The 11,568-nt window shown below is 43.6% G+C and overlaps 1 protein-coding gene across 1 annotated transcript in view; it reads left to right on the top strand.

Moving 5' to 3' along the window:
* The window catches only part of Blm (BLM RecQ like helicase), a 60,378-nt gene extending 49,478 nt beyond the window's left edge, over positions 1–10,900 (top strand). The window contains exons 17-21 of the mRNA XM_051206559.1: positions 815–1,014; positions 1,842–2,034; positions 5,270–5,392; positions 7,070–7,274; positions 10,175–10,900. Coding sequence (XP_051062516.1) covers positions 815–1,014; positions 1,842–2,034; positions 5,270–5,392; positions 7,070–7,274; positions 10,175–10,352 — 899 coding nt within the window. The 3' untranslated portion in view covers positions 10,353–10,900. The remainder of the gene's footprint in view (positions 1–814; positions 1,015–1,841; positions 2,035–5,269; positions 5,393–7,069; positions 7,275–10,174) is intronic.
* Positions 10,901–11,568: the final 668 nt, after the last annotated feature.

Below are 11,568 nucleotides of genomic sequence, written 5' to 3'. Positions count from 1 at the left end.
GTCAAAAGGTCTTTGAGGGCCAACAAGATGGCTCAGCAAGTAAAGATGCCTGCTGCCCAGCCTGACTACCTGAGTTCAGTCCTTGGGTCCCATGTGGTTGAGAGAGAACCAATTCCTGCAAGGTTGCCCTATAACTTAAGCCATGGCACATATGTGCACACAGTGAATATATAAGTAAAAATTCTTTTTAAGAGTTCTGTGAGCTGGGGGTGATGGTACACACCTGGGTGTATACACCTGTAATTCTAAGCACCTGGAAGGTGGAAATGGGAGGATCAGAGTTCAGGCAACTGTGAGGGCAGCCTGGGCTGCATGAGACCCTGTATCAGAAAACAAACAACAAAAACAATGCTGTGTGACTTTATCAATAACACACAGAAATACAAAGTAGAGTAGTGCTTACATGAATTCTTAATTTCTTTGCTCTGTTTTTTCTAATATAGTTTTATAAGCTGTGAATGCAACATTTTGAAATAACAAGCTTAAGTTTACTGTGGCTTTTGATCAACGTATTATAAAACAAGATAAGTGGGAGCAGCCAGGGGCTGGGGTAGAGTACAAGCTCAGTGTGCACAAGTGCTGACTCCTTCCCCCACCACTCAAAGAAAAAGCACACGAAACCACAGAAAACTTGGAATTCTCCTCAGATGTGCTCATAATTCAGAAATGAGGGTCTGTTTGTGCTGTGGGGTTTCCTGTAGAACAGATGATCCTTTCTGTTTGTTCAAAGACATCTTTGAATGACTTTTTATCCTCTTCTGTATGAATAAGGATACAGCTATACTTACTCATCTAACTTTCTGAATCTTCCTAGGGAGTAAGAACGCAAAGATTCAGTCAGGAATATTTGGAAAGGGATCTTCTTATTCACGACACAATGCTGAAAGACTCTTTAAAAAGCTGATACTGGACAAAATTTTGGATGAAGACTTATATATCAATGCCAATGACCAGCCAATCGCCTATATGATGCTAGGAACTAAAGCCCAGAATGTGCTAAATGGCCATTTAAAAGTAAGTATTTTATATGAGCATTTAATATCTCACAGTAAATGCACCAGACTATATCATGACAAAGTTTGGTATTCCTGAAGCTTTAGGTACTACATTTATATATACATTCCATTAGGAATGTAGTATGATCTTAGTTGGAAAGAGTTCTTAAGATTGAACCATTGCTATAACATTTGTCAAAATGAATATAATAGATATTCAAGCTACTAAACCTTCCTATATTCATCAAATAAGCATTATGGGCCAGCAAATGGGTAAAGGCACTTGCTACCAGGCTTCATGACCCAAGTTAAATCTCTGGGACCTACATGGACAAAGGAGAGAGCAAATTCCTGTAAATTGTCTTTTACATACGCACCATAGCATGTATGTATATGTTCATGCAGGTGTGCATACCTACGAACAAATAAATAAAAGAAAAAGTAAATAAGCATGTATGGAATGGTGCTCTCATGTGCCCAGCCCTGGAATAGAAAGTTGGAAAATGCACAGCCCTTGTTTCCAAGGTGGTTTACTACCTTTTGGTAGGAAAGCAATACAGGATAGGCAACATGGCTCCAGAGGTAAAGGTATTGCCATTCAAGCCTGGCAACCTGAATTTGATCCCCAGAACCCAGGTAGAGAGAAAGAACTAATTCCACAGTGTCCTCTGACCTGAACACATTCACCATGGCATACATATATGCACACTCATATACACACACACACAATATTAATGAATAGAATTTTAAAAGAATGTTTTTCAAAAAGCCAAACACTGAAAAGAACCATTCCTTAGGAACACATGTACTTCTGCCCCTCCTCTGATTGCTTCCTTTCTTATTAAGGTGGACTTCATGGAAACAGAAAATTCCAGCAGCATAAAAAAACAAAAAGCTTTAGTGGCCAAAGTATCCCAGAGAGAAGAAGTAGTTAAGAAATGTCTTGGAGAACTTACAGAGGTCTGCAAATTGCTGGGGAAAGTCTTTGGTGTTCATTACTTCAATATTTTTAATACAGCTACACTCAAGAAGCTTGCAGGTAAGTGCCTGTGCCCCTTGCTCTTCTGGCCCAGATCAGTGGCCACAAGTTCTTACTAAAGGACTCTATTATTCATTTGTTGCTCTTGAGGCAGGGTCTCACCTTGTCACCCTGATTGGCCTGGATCTCACTATGTAGACCAGACTAGCCTTGAACTCAGAGTTTGCCTCTTCCTCCTAAATGCTGGGATTAAAAGCGTGGGCCACTGTACCACGATGAGGCAGGAGCTTATTATGTAGTTTAGGATGGATGCAAACGGCTAACCTCTGGCACTAGCCTCCTGAGTATTCAGCTAATAAGCATGAGCTAGCTGGTACTAAGAGACTTTTTGTAAGTCTTGGTCTATTTTAATTATTTTTTGGTTTAATCTGTAGGTTTTTCAAGCCAGAAACACCATTTAAACTCTTTCATTTAATATATATATACAGTTCAGATATGTGCTATAATTTTAATCTTATACTTTTCTTTAAAGCTGAATGTTAGGATATGAATAATTGCCATTTATAAAGCCAGATGTCAATTATTTTTTGCCTTCCCTCATGATGCTCAGCTATTTCCGTGCAAGTGCTTTGCAATGAGGATGTAAACATGAAAGAAACTATCTTAGGCGTCTTTGAATCTGGATCTATGACACTGCTATGTCTTTAGTTAAGAAATATTTGCTGATCTGAGTTATTTGCACGGGCTGAGATAGCTTAACCCAGAATTTCAGTGGTAAGGTCTCTGGAAAATAAGTTACTGTTGTAATTGACTGCAGTGTGTTCCCTTCTGTGCTCTTCCTTCACTAAACCTCATAATCATCACTGTTCCATTCCCATCCCACCATCAAATCACTGTCCTGTTCAGTTGCCCACCTCTCTTTTCCCTTGTGTCATCACTGGCGTTCATGGTTTTGGTTTTGGCTCATAGTGGTGTTGTGCTGGGAGTTTAACCCTAGGACTATGTTCACGAAGCTGCATCCCCATCTACCTATTCTGTTTCAATAAAGGTGCTTTTTCGATGATACCTGAAGATATCAACAGAAAGTTGCGCATCTCAGTGTCAAAAGTGTTACTGCTTTATCGACTCTGAACATCTTTTTTAGGTCATGTAAAGTACATGGTGTTGCTTGCAAGAAAACTACAAACTACAATCATTTTTCAAAGACAATACTTTATTAATTTTTAAAATTTTTAAGTACATTGTGTTTTGCCTGTATGTTGTATGTCTTTGTGAGTGTATCAGATCCCCTGGAACCTGAGTTACAGACAGTCGTGAGCAGCTATGTGGGATTGAACCTGGGTCCTTTGGAAGAGCAGCCAGTGTTCTTAACCTCTGAGCCATCTCCGACCCATCAACACTTTATTAATGCCAAATTTATTACCTATTACTTAATCTCACTGCCTTTTTACATTTACAACCTTTTTGTGCTATTATGTCTTGTATACATGTGTACTTGGGGAAACAGTGCATGTATACATGTGTATGGAAACCAGAGAACAGTTTTATATGTTGTTTCTCTTCATGCTCCATCTACTTTTATTTTTCCATCAGGGTCTTTCACTAGGACCTGGGACTAGACAATTAGGATTGTATAGCTGTCCAGTGAGCCCCAGGATGTCCCTGTCTCTACCTCCCAAGCACTGGAATTGCATGCCCAGCTTTTACATTGGTGCTGGCGACCAAACTTCTGTCCCCATGCCTGTGCAACCACACAGTACTGACTGAGCTATCTCCTCAGCCCCAATAGTCTTTCTGAAGACATTTCATGTCATTGAACTCACTCTGTGAGGTATCAATAGCAGTGAGTTTGTTGACCTGCTGACAGTATTAATTATTAATAGCTGTACTTAATATTTAACGTGCACAAGCAGGAGTAAGCACAGACAGGTACAGTTTGTCCAGCAGTATTCATAGGATACTTCTTAACTTCAGAAATACTGTGAGTTAGAATCAGTGAAAAATGGTGGTTCCCCCCCCCCTTGGGTATATAGTAGTTTCTGAACTGATCTCCTTAAATTTCCTTAAATTCCTTAAAATTCCAGATGTGAGCATGGTATGCTTTTAATTTTTCCAAAACCACTAAAGCTACAACAGCTCACTAAATACAATACAGTTTTGTCAAAAGGTGAAAAGGTCTGCATCTGCTTGCCTCTCCCACTTCATCTCCCACTAGCCTTCTTCATGAACCTTCTGCTCTCTCTACCCCACGGTCTGTCGCTTTCCCTCTAAACATAGGAATGAGGTGAAAAGCACAGATGGAAAAGGATCTGAAATCCACCCTCTGCTCAAGTCAGAGATGTAGGGACTAGCACCCTCCAAAACCAGCACGCTTGGTCTCCAGAACAAATGCAAGCCTTCTTGGTCTCTTCCACTGCATCTGACTTGCTCCATCCATCTTCCCTCGGAGCCCCTTCCTAGTCTTTCCCATACAGCAGCCAGAGTGACCTTCAAACCACAGACTTGCCCAGCCATACAATGTCTGCGCTGTCTCTGCAGAAGACCCCAGGTTCCTCTTGCTGCTTCACGCACTCTATGTGGGACTGACCAGATGGAGAACAAGCCAGGGCTGGGGCAGCATCGATGTAGTCTCTGCTGAGACTACGTACTTGTCTGCAGTGCAGGCAAACAATCACAGCCAGAAAGAGAATGTGGGTGTTCCCGTCTAGTGGGCGGTGGTAGTGTACCACTTTAATACCAGCACTCAAGAGGCAGAGGCAGGCGGATCTCTGAGTTCGAGGCCAGACTGGTCACAGAGCAAGTTCCAGAACAGGCTTCAAAGCTACAGAGAAACCCAGTCTAGAAAAGGCATAAATAAATAAATAAATAAATAAATGAATAGATAGATAAATAAATAAATAAATAAATAAGGAATGTGGGTGTTTCTACCAATATAGGACATTGGTCTTGCAGCTAGACAAGTCTTGGTGTTGGGAACAGTGGGCAAGAGCTTAGTGCTGGAAGTCTGAGCATACTGCACAGATCCCACCCTCTAGCTTCCCCAGGCATCTGGCTGTCTCCCTCTCACTACCTTGGTGTCTATGCCTTTGCCGCTGAAAATGGGTGGTGGGTCTTGCCCCCTGGCCTGTCTGCTGCATTTCCAGTCTAACTTTGCCTTTTAGGAAACTTCCCATGTGCCTGTGCCCAGCAATAGTTGGCTCTTAAACAGACATGAGCTAAAAGAGTAGATGTGCTTGGATTCAGTGGGTTTTCTATGAGTGGTAATTTAAATTCTTAATTTTGTGTCTACACACAGAATCTTTATCTTCTGATCCTGAGGTTTTGCTTCAGATTGATGGTGTTACTGAAGACAAGCTGGAAAAATATGGTGCAGAAGTGATTCCAGTATTGCAGAAATACTCAGAATGGACATTGCCAGGTTCAGTATCCCACCAAACGTGTTTTCTGAAAGCCTGTTTTAATATTAAGCAATGTGTCTTACTGAATTGGAATAATGTGGTTAATGCATCCTACACCTGTCACACTGAAATTTAAGTCCTATGAGCAGCCCCTCTCGGTGTAGCTCCCGAGAACATAGTGTTTATGTCCCAAGGGAAGCCAGTCATTAAACCTGCTAATGGAGCACACACAGGAACCACTAGGCCCGTGGGCCTGTACTTTGTTCTGGTAAGGCAAGTGCCCAAGGAGTCACAAGTTGTGGGACCTATTCCAGATCTGCCATCATCTCACTGTGTGATCTTTGGCAGCACACCAGCAACCTCTGTGTGCTTCAGTTTCCTTATCTGAGGAAGGAACATGTTATCTAACAAGCATGTCTAAGATAACACGTAAGAGTAGAGCTTAAATGCTTTGGGAAAATGAACATGTCATTGGAACACTCTTGCTATTTATTAGTCATTGGAAAAGCCTGACTTGGTGAGGACATCGAAGCAGAGGTTCCCACAGGCTGCCTTAGGTGTGTTCCGTGATGCCTCATCACAAGGCCCAGCACTGGTGTAGGAGTCACTGGGAGCCACTGGGAGCAAAGGAGTATTTTCTGTGGGGACAGTAAAGGGGCAGATTGTGCCCTTCACTAACGTGCCATACACAAAAATCACCCTCAGCAGACCTGCTGTCTTAGTCAGGATTCCATTGCTGCAATTAGTGCCATGAACAAAAGCCATTTGGAGAGCAAAGGGTTTGTTTGGCTTATATATCCCGAGTTATAGTCCACTCAGGGAAGCCAAGGCAAGAGCTGAAGCAGAGGCTATGGAGGAATGCTGCTTACTGGCTTGTTCCCAACTTGGCTTGCTCAGCCTGCCCTCCCATACACCCCAAGGACAGCATGGCCAAAGGTAGGCTGGGCTCCTTCCTCCTCTTCATCAGTCAATAAAATAAGAGCCATGCGGTGATGGCACATGCTTTTGATCCCAGCACTCAGAAGAGGGGCAGGGGGATCTCTGTGAGTTCAAGGACAGCCTGGGCTACAGAGTGAATTCCAGGACAGCCAGGGCTACACAGAGAAACGTCTCAAAAAACAAAACAAAAAGATGCAAATACCTGTGGAAATTGCTTTCTCTCTTGCAAATGCATGTTTCACTGAGGACAGGTTCCTGCTTGATACGTGAAGTGTTCATAACAATTATGCAAAGGAATGGCTTCTGTCTGCAGGGAGTAAAATATGGCAGTGAATTTTCTGGTGTTATTAAGAGACTATTGCTTAAAGATGAGAGAGAACATAATTTGTTGCCTTTTTATATTAGACTTGTTTTCTCAGCATGTTTAAAATGATAAGTAAAATCAGCTAATACTTATGGCATCCTTCGCTCCAACTCACAAGGACTAGTTGCACAGTGTGAAATGGACGAAGGCCTCATGCAGCAGAGTGTGAACTAAACCTGACATCTCCAGTTGAGTTAAAAATTATCACAGATTTTGTTAAGTAATGAGTTTTGATTTTCTTTGATTAAATGTAAATTGCCATTGAACACACTTGAGCTTTTTCAAAATAGAAACATTTGATTCCTGCTGAGTTGTTGAATCCTGTAGAGGGAAGCAGCTAGTGTTGGTCTCCAAACACAGGGTCACCGTGAACACCTGCATTTCCTGTTTGCAGCTGAGGACAGTTCCCCAGGCACAAGCCTGATGGGCAGCAGAGGCACTGGAAGGAGCGCTCCAGAGGAGCCTGAGGAGGAGGAGGAGCCTGTGTCTTCTCACTACTTTACAAATCAATCTAGAAATGAAAGAAAGAGGAAGAAAATGCCAGCCTTCCAAAGGCCCAAGAGGAGAAGAACTAGTTACGGTGGCTTCAAAGCAAAGGGGTACGGTCTTTGATGTCTTTTGCAGCATCTGGTGAAAGGGAAAAAACAGAGGTGCACATAAGTGCTCTAGTTTACTTTAAAGCACTTACTTAAATTACCGTTACTAGTTAATAAGTCGATGGTTAAGACCTGAAGCAAAATAAAAGGATGGCTTCAGATTTTTAAAATAATCTATTTTAAAGTTTGTAAAAACATCTTGAACTTTGACCTTACCTTGGAATTATTTGTTTTGAGGTAATTGCTCTTCTTAAGGTACTTTTCCACCAAAAATACAGCTCAAACACTGAATAAATAACAGGGCTTTCGAGAGTTTGCCAGTGTTTGCTACACTTCCCCTGTAGGATTCTCTTGGCTTCTCTGCTGCTTTTTTGAGACAGAGTCTCATGTATCATATACTCTGGCCATGAACTTGGTTTATAACCAAGGATGACCCTGAATTTATACTCCTCCTGCCTCTCCCTCCCAAATGTTGAGGTTACCAACATGGGCTGTCACACATGGTTTATGCAGTGCTGAGGTCAAACCCATTGCCTCCCACATGCTAAAAAAAGGCTGCCAGCCCAACTGTATTCCCAGCTTTCCCCCTGCTTTTTAATACATGGCCTCCTAGCTTTAGGGTAGCTGAGAAGACACCACATCAGGGAAGTCCGAAGGCCAGGCTGTGTATGTGGCTTCTGTCTTCCCTTCCCTTCCTGTCCCTTGCTTGGCTTTGGGCTGCAACATGTCTTCACAGGGAGAAGCAGGGAAAGTGGCCAGGTCCTGGCAGCTGCCTTGTCCCCACCGTTGCCTGTGTCACCAACCACTCTCCTGCCCTCTGCCTGGCATCTCTGCCTTCGATGCTAATGTGGTGGTCCCCAAAGAACTTCATATTCTAACAGGATTGCTTAGAAAGGGGAAACAAAGCCGCAGTGACTTTTACAAGCTGTTGTGTTTGCTTTTGCTGTTTTCCTACCACTTCTCCTTCTGGGTGATAAAAACAAGATTAAGTGGGGGAAGAGAAAGGAAGGGAGTGTCACCAAATTGTCATTTCTTGTTAAATCCATACATACTTCTTACATGTGCTAACCCTTGTGCCAGAGTACAGAATTAAAGGCATTCATAAATTTTGTGGTTTTGAGTACGCAAGTGACCACCAGATATTCCTCAGTGAGGACATTTCTCATTTCCTTCATTTATTCCTCTCCCTTGGGGACACTCATTGCCTTAGTCGCTCACAGAGCATGAGACCTTAAAAAGCTTCTGGTCCAACCCCTTGGGTTTAGAGTAGGAAAAGTGGCCCGGTCTGCGTGGGAATGGCTTGCCTGAGGTCAGTTTCAGAGGTGGGATTGGACGACTGCTCAGAGCACTTTCACTCTGCCGTCTCGGACACTCCTTGAAAACATGGGAGATCTGTCATCTGCCTTTGCTTGTTAGAAGAAAGGAAACCAACACTGTTCGTTGCTGTTGGCTCCTTTATTTAATTTTCACATTTGTTTGTGAGAAAGAAGCTCTTTGCTGTGTCACCTAGAATATAATTTAAGAAGGAGTAAAACTCATACTTAATCCGGGCATGAAGGGCCATGCCTAAGACCCTAACACTTGGGAGGGAGGAGGCAGGAAGATCAGGGTTCAAGGTCAGTCTGGGCTCTTTGACATCCTGTCTCAGAACACAAAACCAACAGCATAGTATCCTAGAGCTGGCACCAGTTGTGGGTTTAAAAGGGATTCTCCTCTGCCTGCCAGCTTGGTAACTATTTACCAGCAGCAGCTTCTTTGCATCTGCTCTGGTCCTCTGGGTTTCACAGCCCACCCCCCAGGGTGTTTCCAGCCCCTGTGCACTGGGAGAATATTTGGGGCTCCTTGCCAGAGCCCTTCACCCCATCAGGCCACTGGGGCTCTCATCCCCAGAATGACACACAATGAGCCAGGTGTGCTCTGGGCTCTCTGAGTGGGAGGAAAATGGATGAGCCGTTGAAATGGAGGCTGCTGTTGGCAGATTCATTCTGTAAATCAACATAAACAGCAGGTTTTTGCTCCAGGCTTCATTTTTCAGCAGGAAATCAGCATAGGGAAACTTCTGGCTGTTTCCCTGCCAAATCTGCAGTGAAATTGCCTACCCTTCAGCAAGAGGGAATGTTGAAAAACTCTTCACCTAGCCCCCACAGAGACAGTGCCCTGGGCTACACTGACTGCTCTGGATTCTGGAACTGATGGTGGACCTCAGTGGTCTTGCAGAGTCTCTGAAGGAGCTGCCCACTGTCACTGTAAACCCATGGGCAGGGTGCTTTGTGCTTTTGTTTTGTTAGGGGAAAGAAAATTGCTACCCTCAGGTGAGCAAAGAAGTGATGTACAGGGCTCAGCTCAGGCTGTGGCGCCCTCTTCCCTGTTCCCATGAGGCAGTGAGCAGGAAGAGTTGGCAGGTCTTTGGGTATCCACAGGGGAACTGCAGGCTATGCAGCCTGGACACTTGCATGAGGCAGCTTGGAGCCAGATCTGCAGCCTTCTTAGGACTAGTGTGGCTAGGAAGAGGCCACCCAGAGGCTCTGCCCCATCTCCCTGCCCACAAAAGCTGTCTTGCTCGGAACTGTGCTGGTGTAGCAATTCTAGGGTGACTGATGGCCAGAGATTTGGGGGTTCTAATAGATGTCTTCACATCCTCTTCTGTCAGAATGGATCCAGAGGATTCTGAGTGGACTGTGGAAGTTGTGACTGGAGAGGGAATCTGTGTGTTGGTCACAGCCCTCAGAATTGAGATACCTTAGAAAGGGAAACTCATCTCCCCTCAGGGTTTCCTAGCCGAAAATGTAGACAAACACAAGACCAAAGAAAATCATGCTTGTTCTCCTAGCAAGTTAACAGGCAAGGACCATTAAGTTGGTCTCTTTCAGCGTTTTAATTTTCTTTCCTTTGCCACATTTTAGGGTCTCTACTGCAAGCAGAAAAACGTCTTCTAAAAGTAAATTCTCTGGTGTAACTGGATCCAGCTCGGTCTCATGCGCTTCTCAAGCAACATCGGTGGCAAGTAGGAAATTGGGGATTATGGCTCCTCCGAAGCCTGTAAATAGAGCGTTCCTCAGGCCTTCATATGCAGTCTCCTAACAGCGCCGCTCAGCACACAGATCTTGTTTGTCGGCGTCTGACCATCTGTGACTAGAAAGCTGTTAGTCTTCTTACACCATTTGAAGTTTTCACTCCTATCTATTAATATTTAAATGTATCTCGTGTGATAGTTCTTATTTTTAAATAAACATTTTCTTTGCTGCCTCTGCAAGCGTGGCAGCCATTGTTTCTCAGAGCATCTGAAGCAATGGCTGAATCATCTACCCCAGAGAAATTCTGAGTGTAACATGACACGCTGAAGCCAAAAGAAAAGGCTGCATGGGACATTGTGAAACTGTAGAATTTCTTGTGTGAAACAAGCTCAACAAAAATCAAAAGACAAATGACAGAGAAAATAGAAAATATATCACATAGTAATTCCTATAATATACAAAGGGTACCTATAAATCCTTAAGAAAAAGTCAGCACAGAAGACAACAGAACAAAGGTTGTGAATAGGCTAGTCTCCCTCCCAAAAATTCACATGGCCCATAAATATGTGTGAAAATACTCTATCTCCCTAATTGAAAGTACAAATTAAAACATGAGGTGCTGTTCTTTTGCCTGTCAAATATCAACACTAGGGTTGGGAATAGTGTCCCACAGCTAAAAGTCCCAGTAGCTCCAGAGGCTGAGCCAAAGGATCTCCTGAGCCCAGGGGTTCGGGGCCAACCTGGTCATTTCTTTAATCCTAGCACTCAGGAGACAGAGGCCGGGAAATGAACCAGTATGATCCAGGGAGGCCCAGGCTACACAAAGAAACACTGTCTTAAAAAAGAAAAAAGAACCTGCCTAGTCTATATTGGATGAAGATAGCCAAATAGACTCTGCTTGCAAAAATATATTAAATATTTATATACTTCCTGGTTTGCCCTTTGTGTAATACCCAACTCCTTGACCTTATTCAGAAGGGAGCTGGAAACCTTCAGACCACTGTCCTGAGACTTCAGAACTGAAGTGGGCATATACCTAGGTTGAGGGACCACTTAGTTCCTGTTACCAGCAGCCTTTGGCTGTTTAGTGGAGAGACTAGCCAAATGAATTAGCTAAGAGCTGTCAAAGCTTTCCAGAGCTGGCAAACTGTGACTCCAGTTAGGATGCAAAGAAGGAATAGAGGACTGAGTAGCCAAGGTCACCTGGAGAGCTGTGGGTATCACAGGTCCCAGCATTCTCTGGTAGCTTGTCTGGAAAAAAAGGCTACTGCCACCTCTGCTCT

The sequence above is a fragment of the Phodopus roborovskii genome, unplaced genomic scaffold (assembly GCF_943737965.1).
Source record: "Phodopus roborovskii unplaced genomic scaffold, PHOROB, whole genome shotgun sequence".
In the NCBI taxonomy this organism is placed as follows: domain Eukaryota; kingdom Metazoa; phylum Chordata; class Mammalia; order Rodentia; family Cricetidae; genus Phodopus; species Phodopus roborovskii.
The sequence above is the reverse complement of the archived record's forward strand: the minus strand, read 5'-3'. Positions and strand labels throughout refer to the sequence as shown.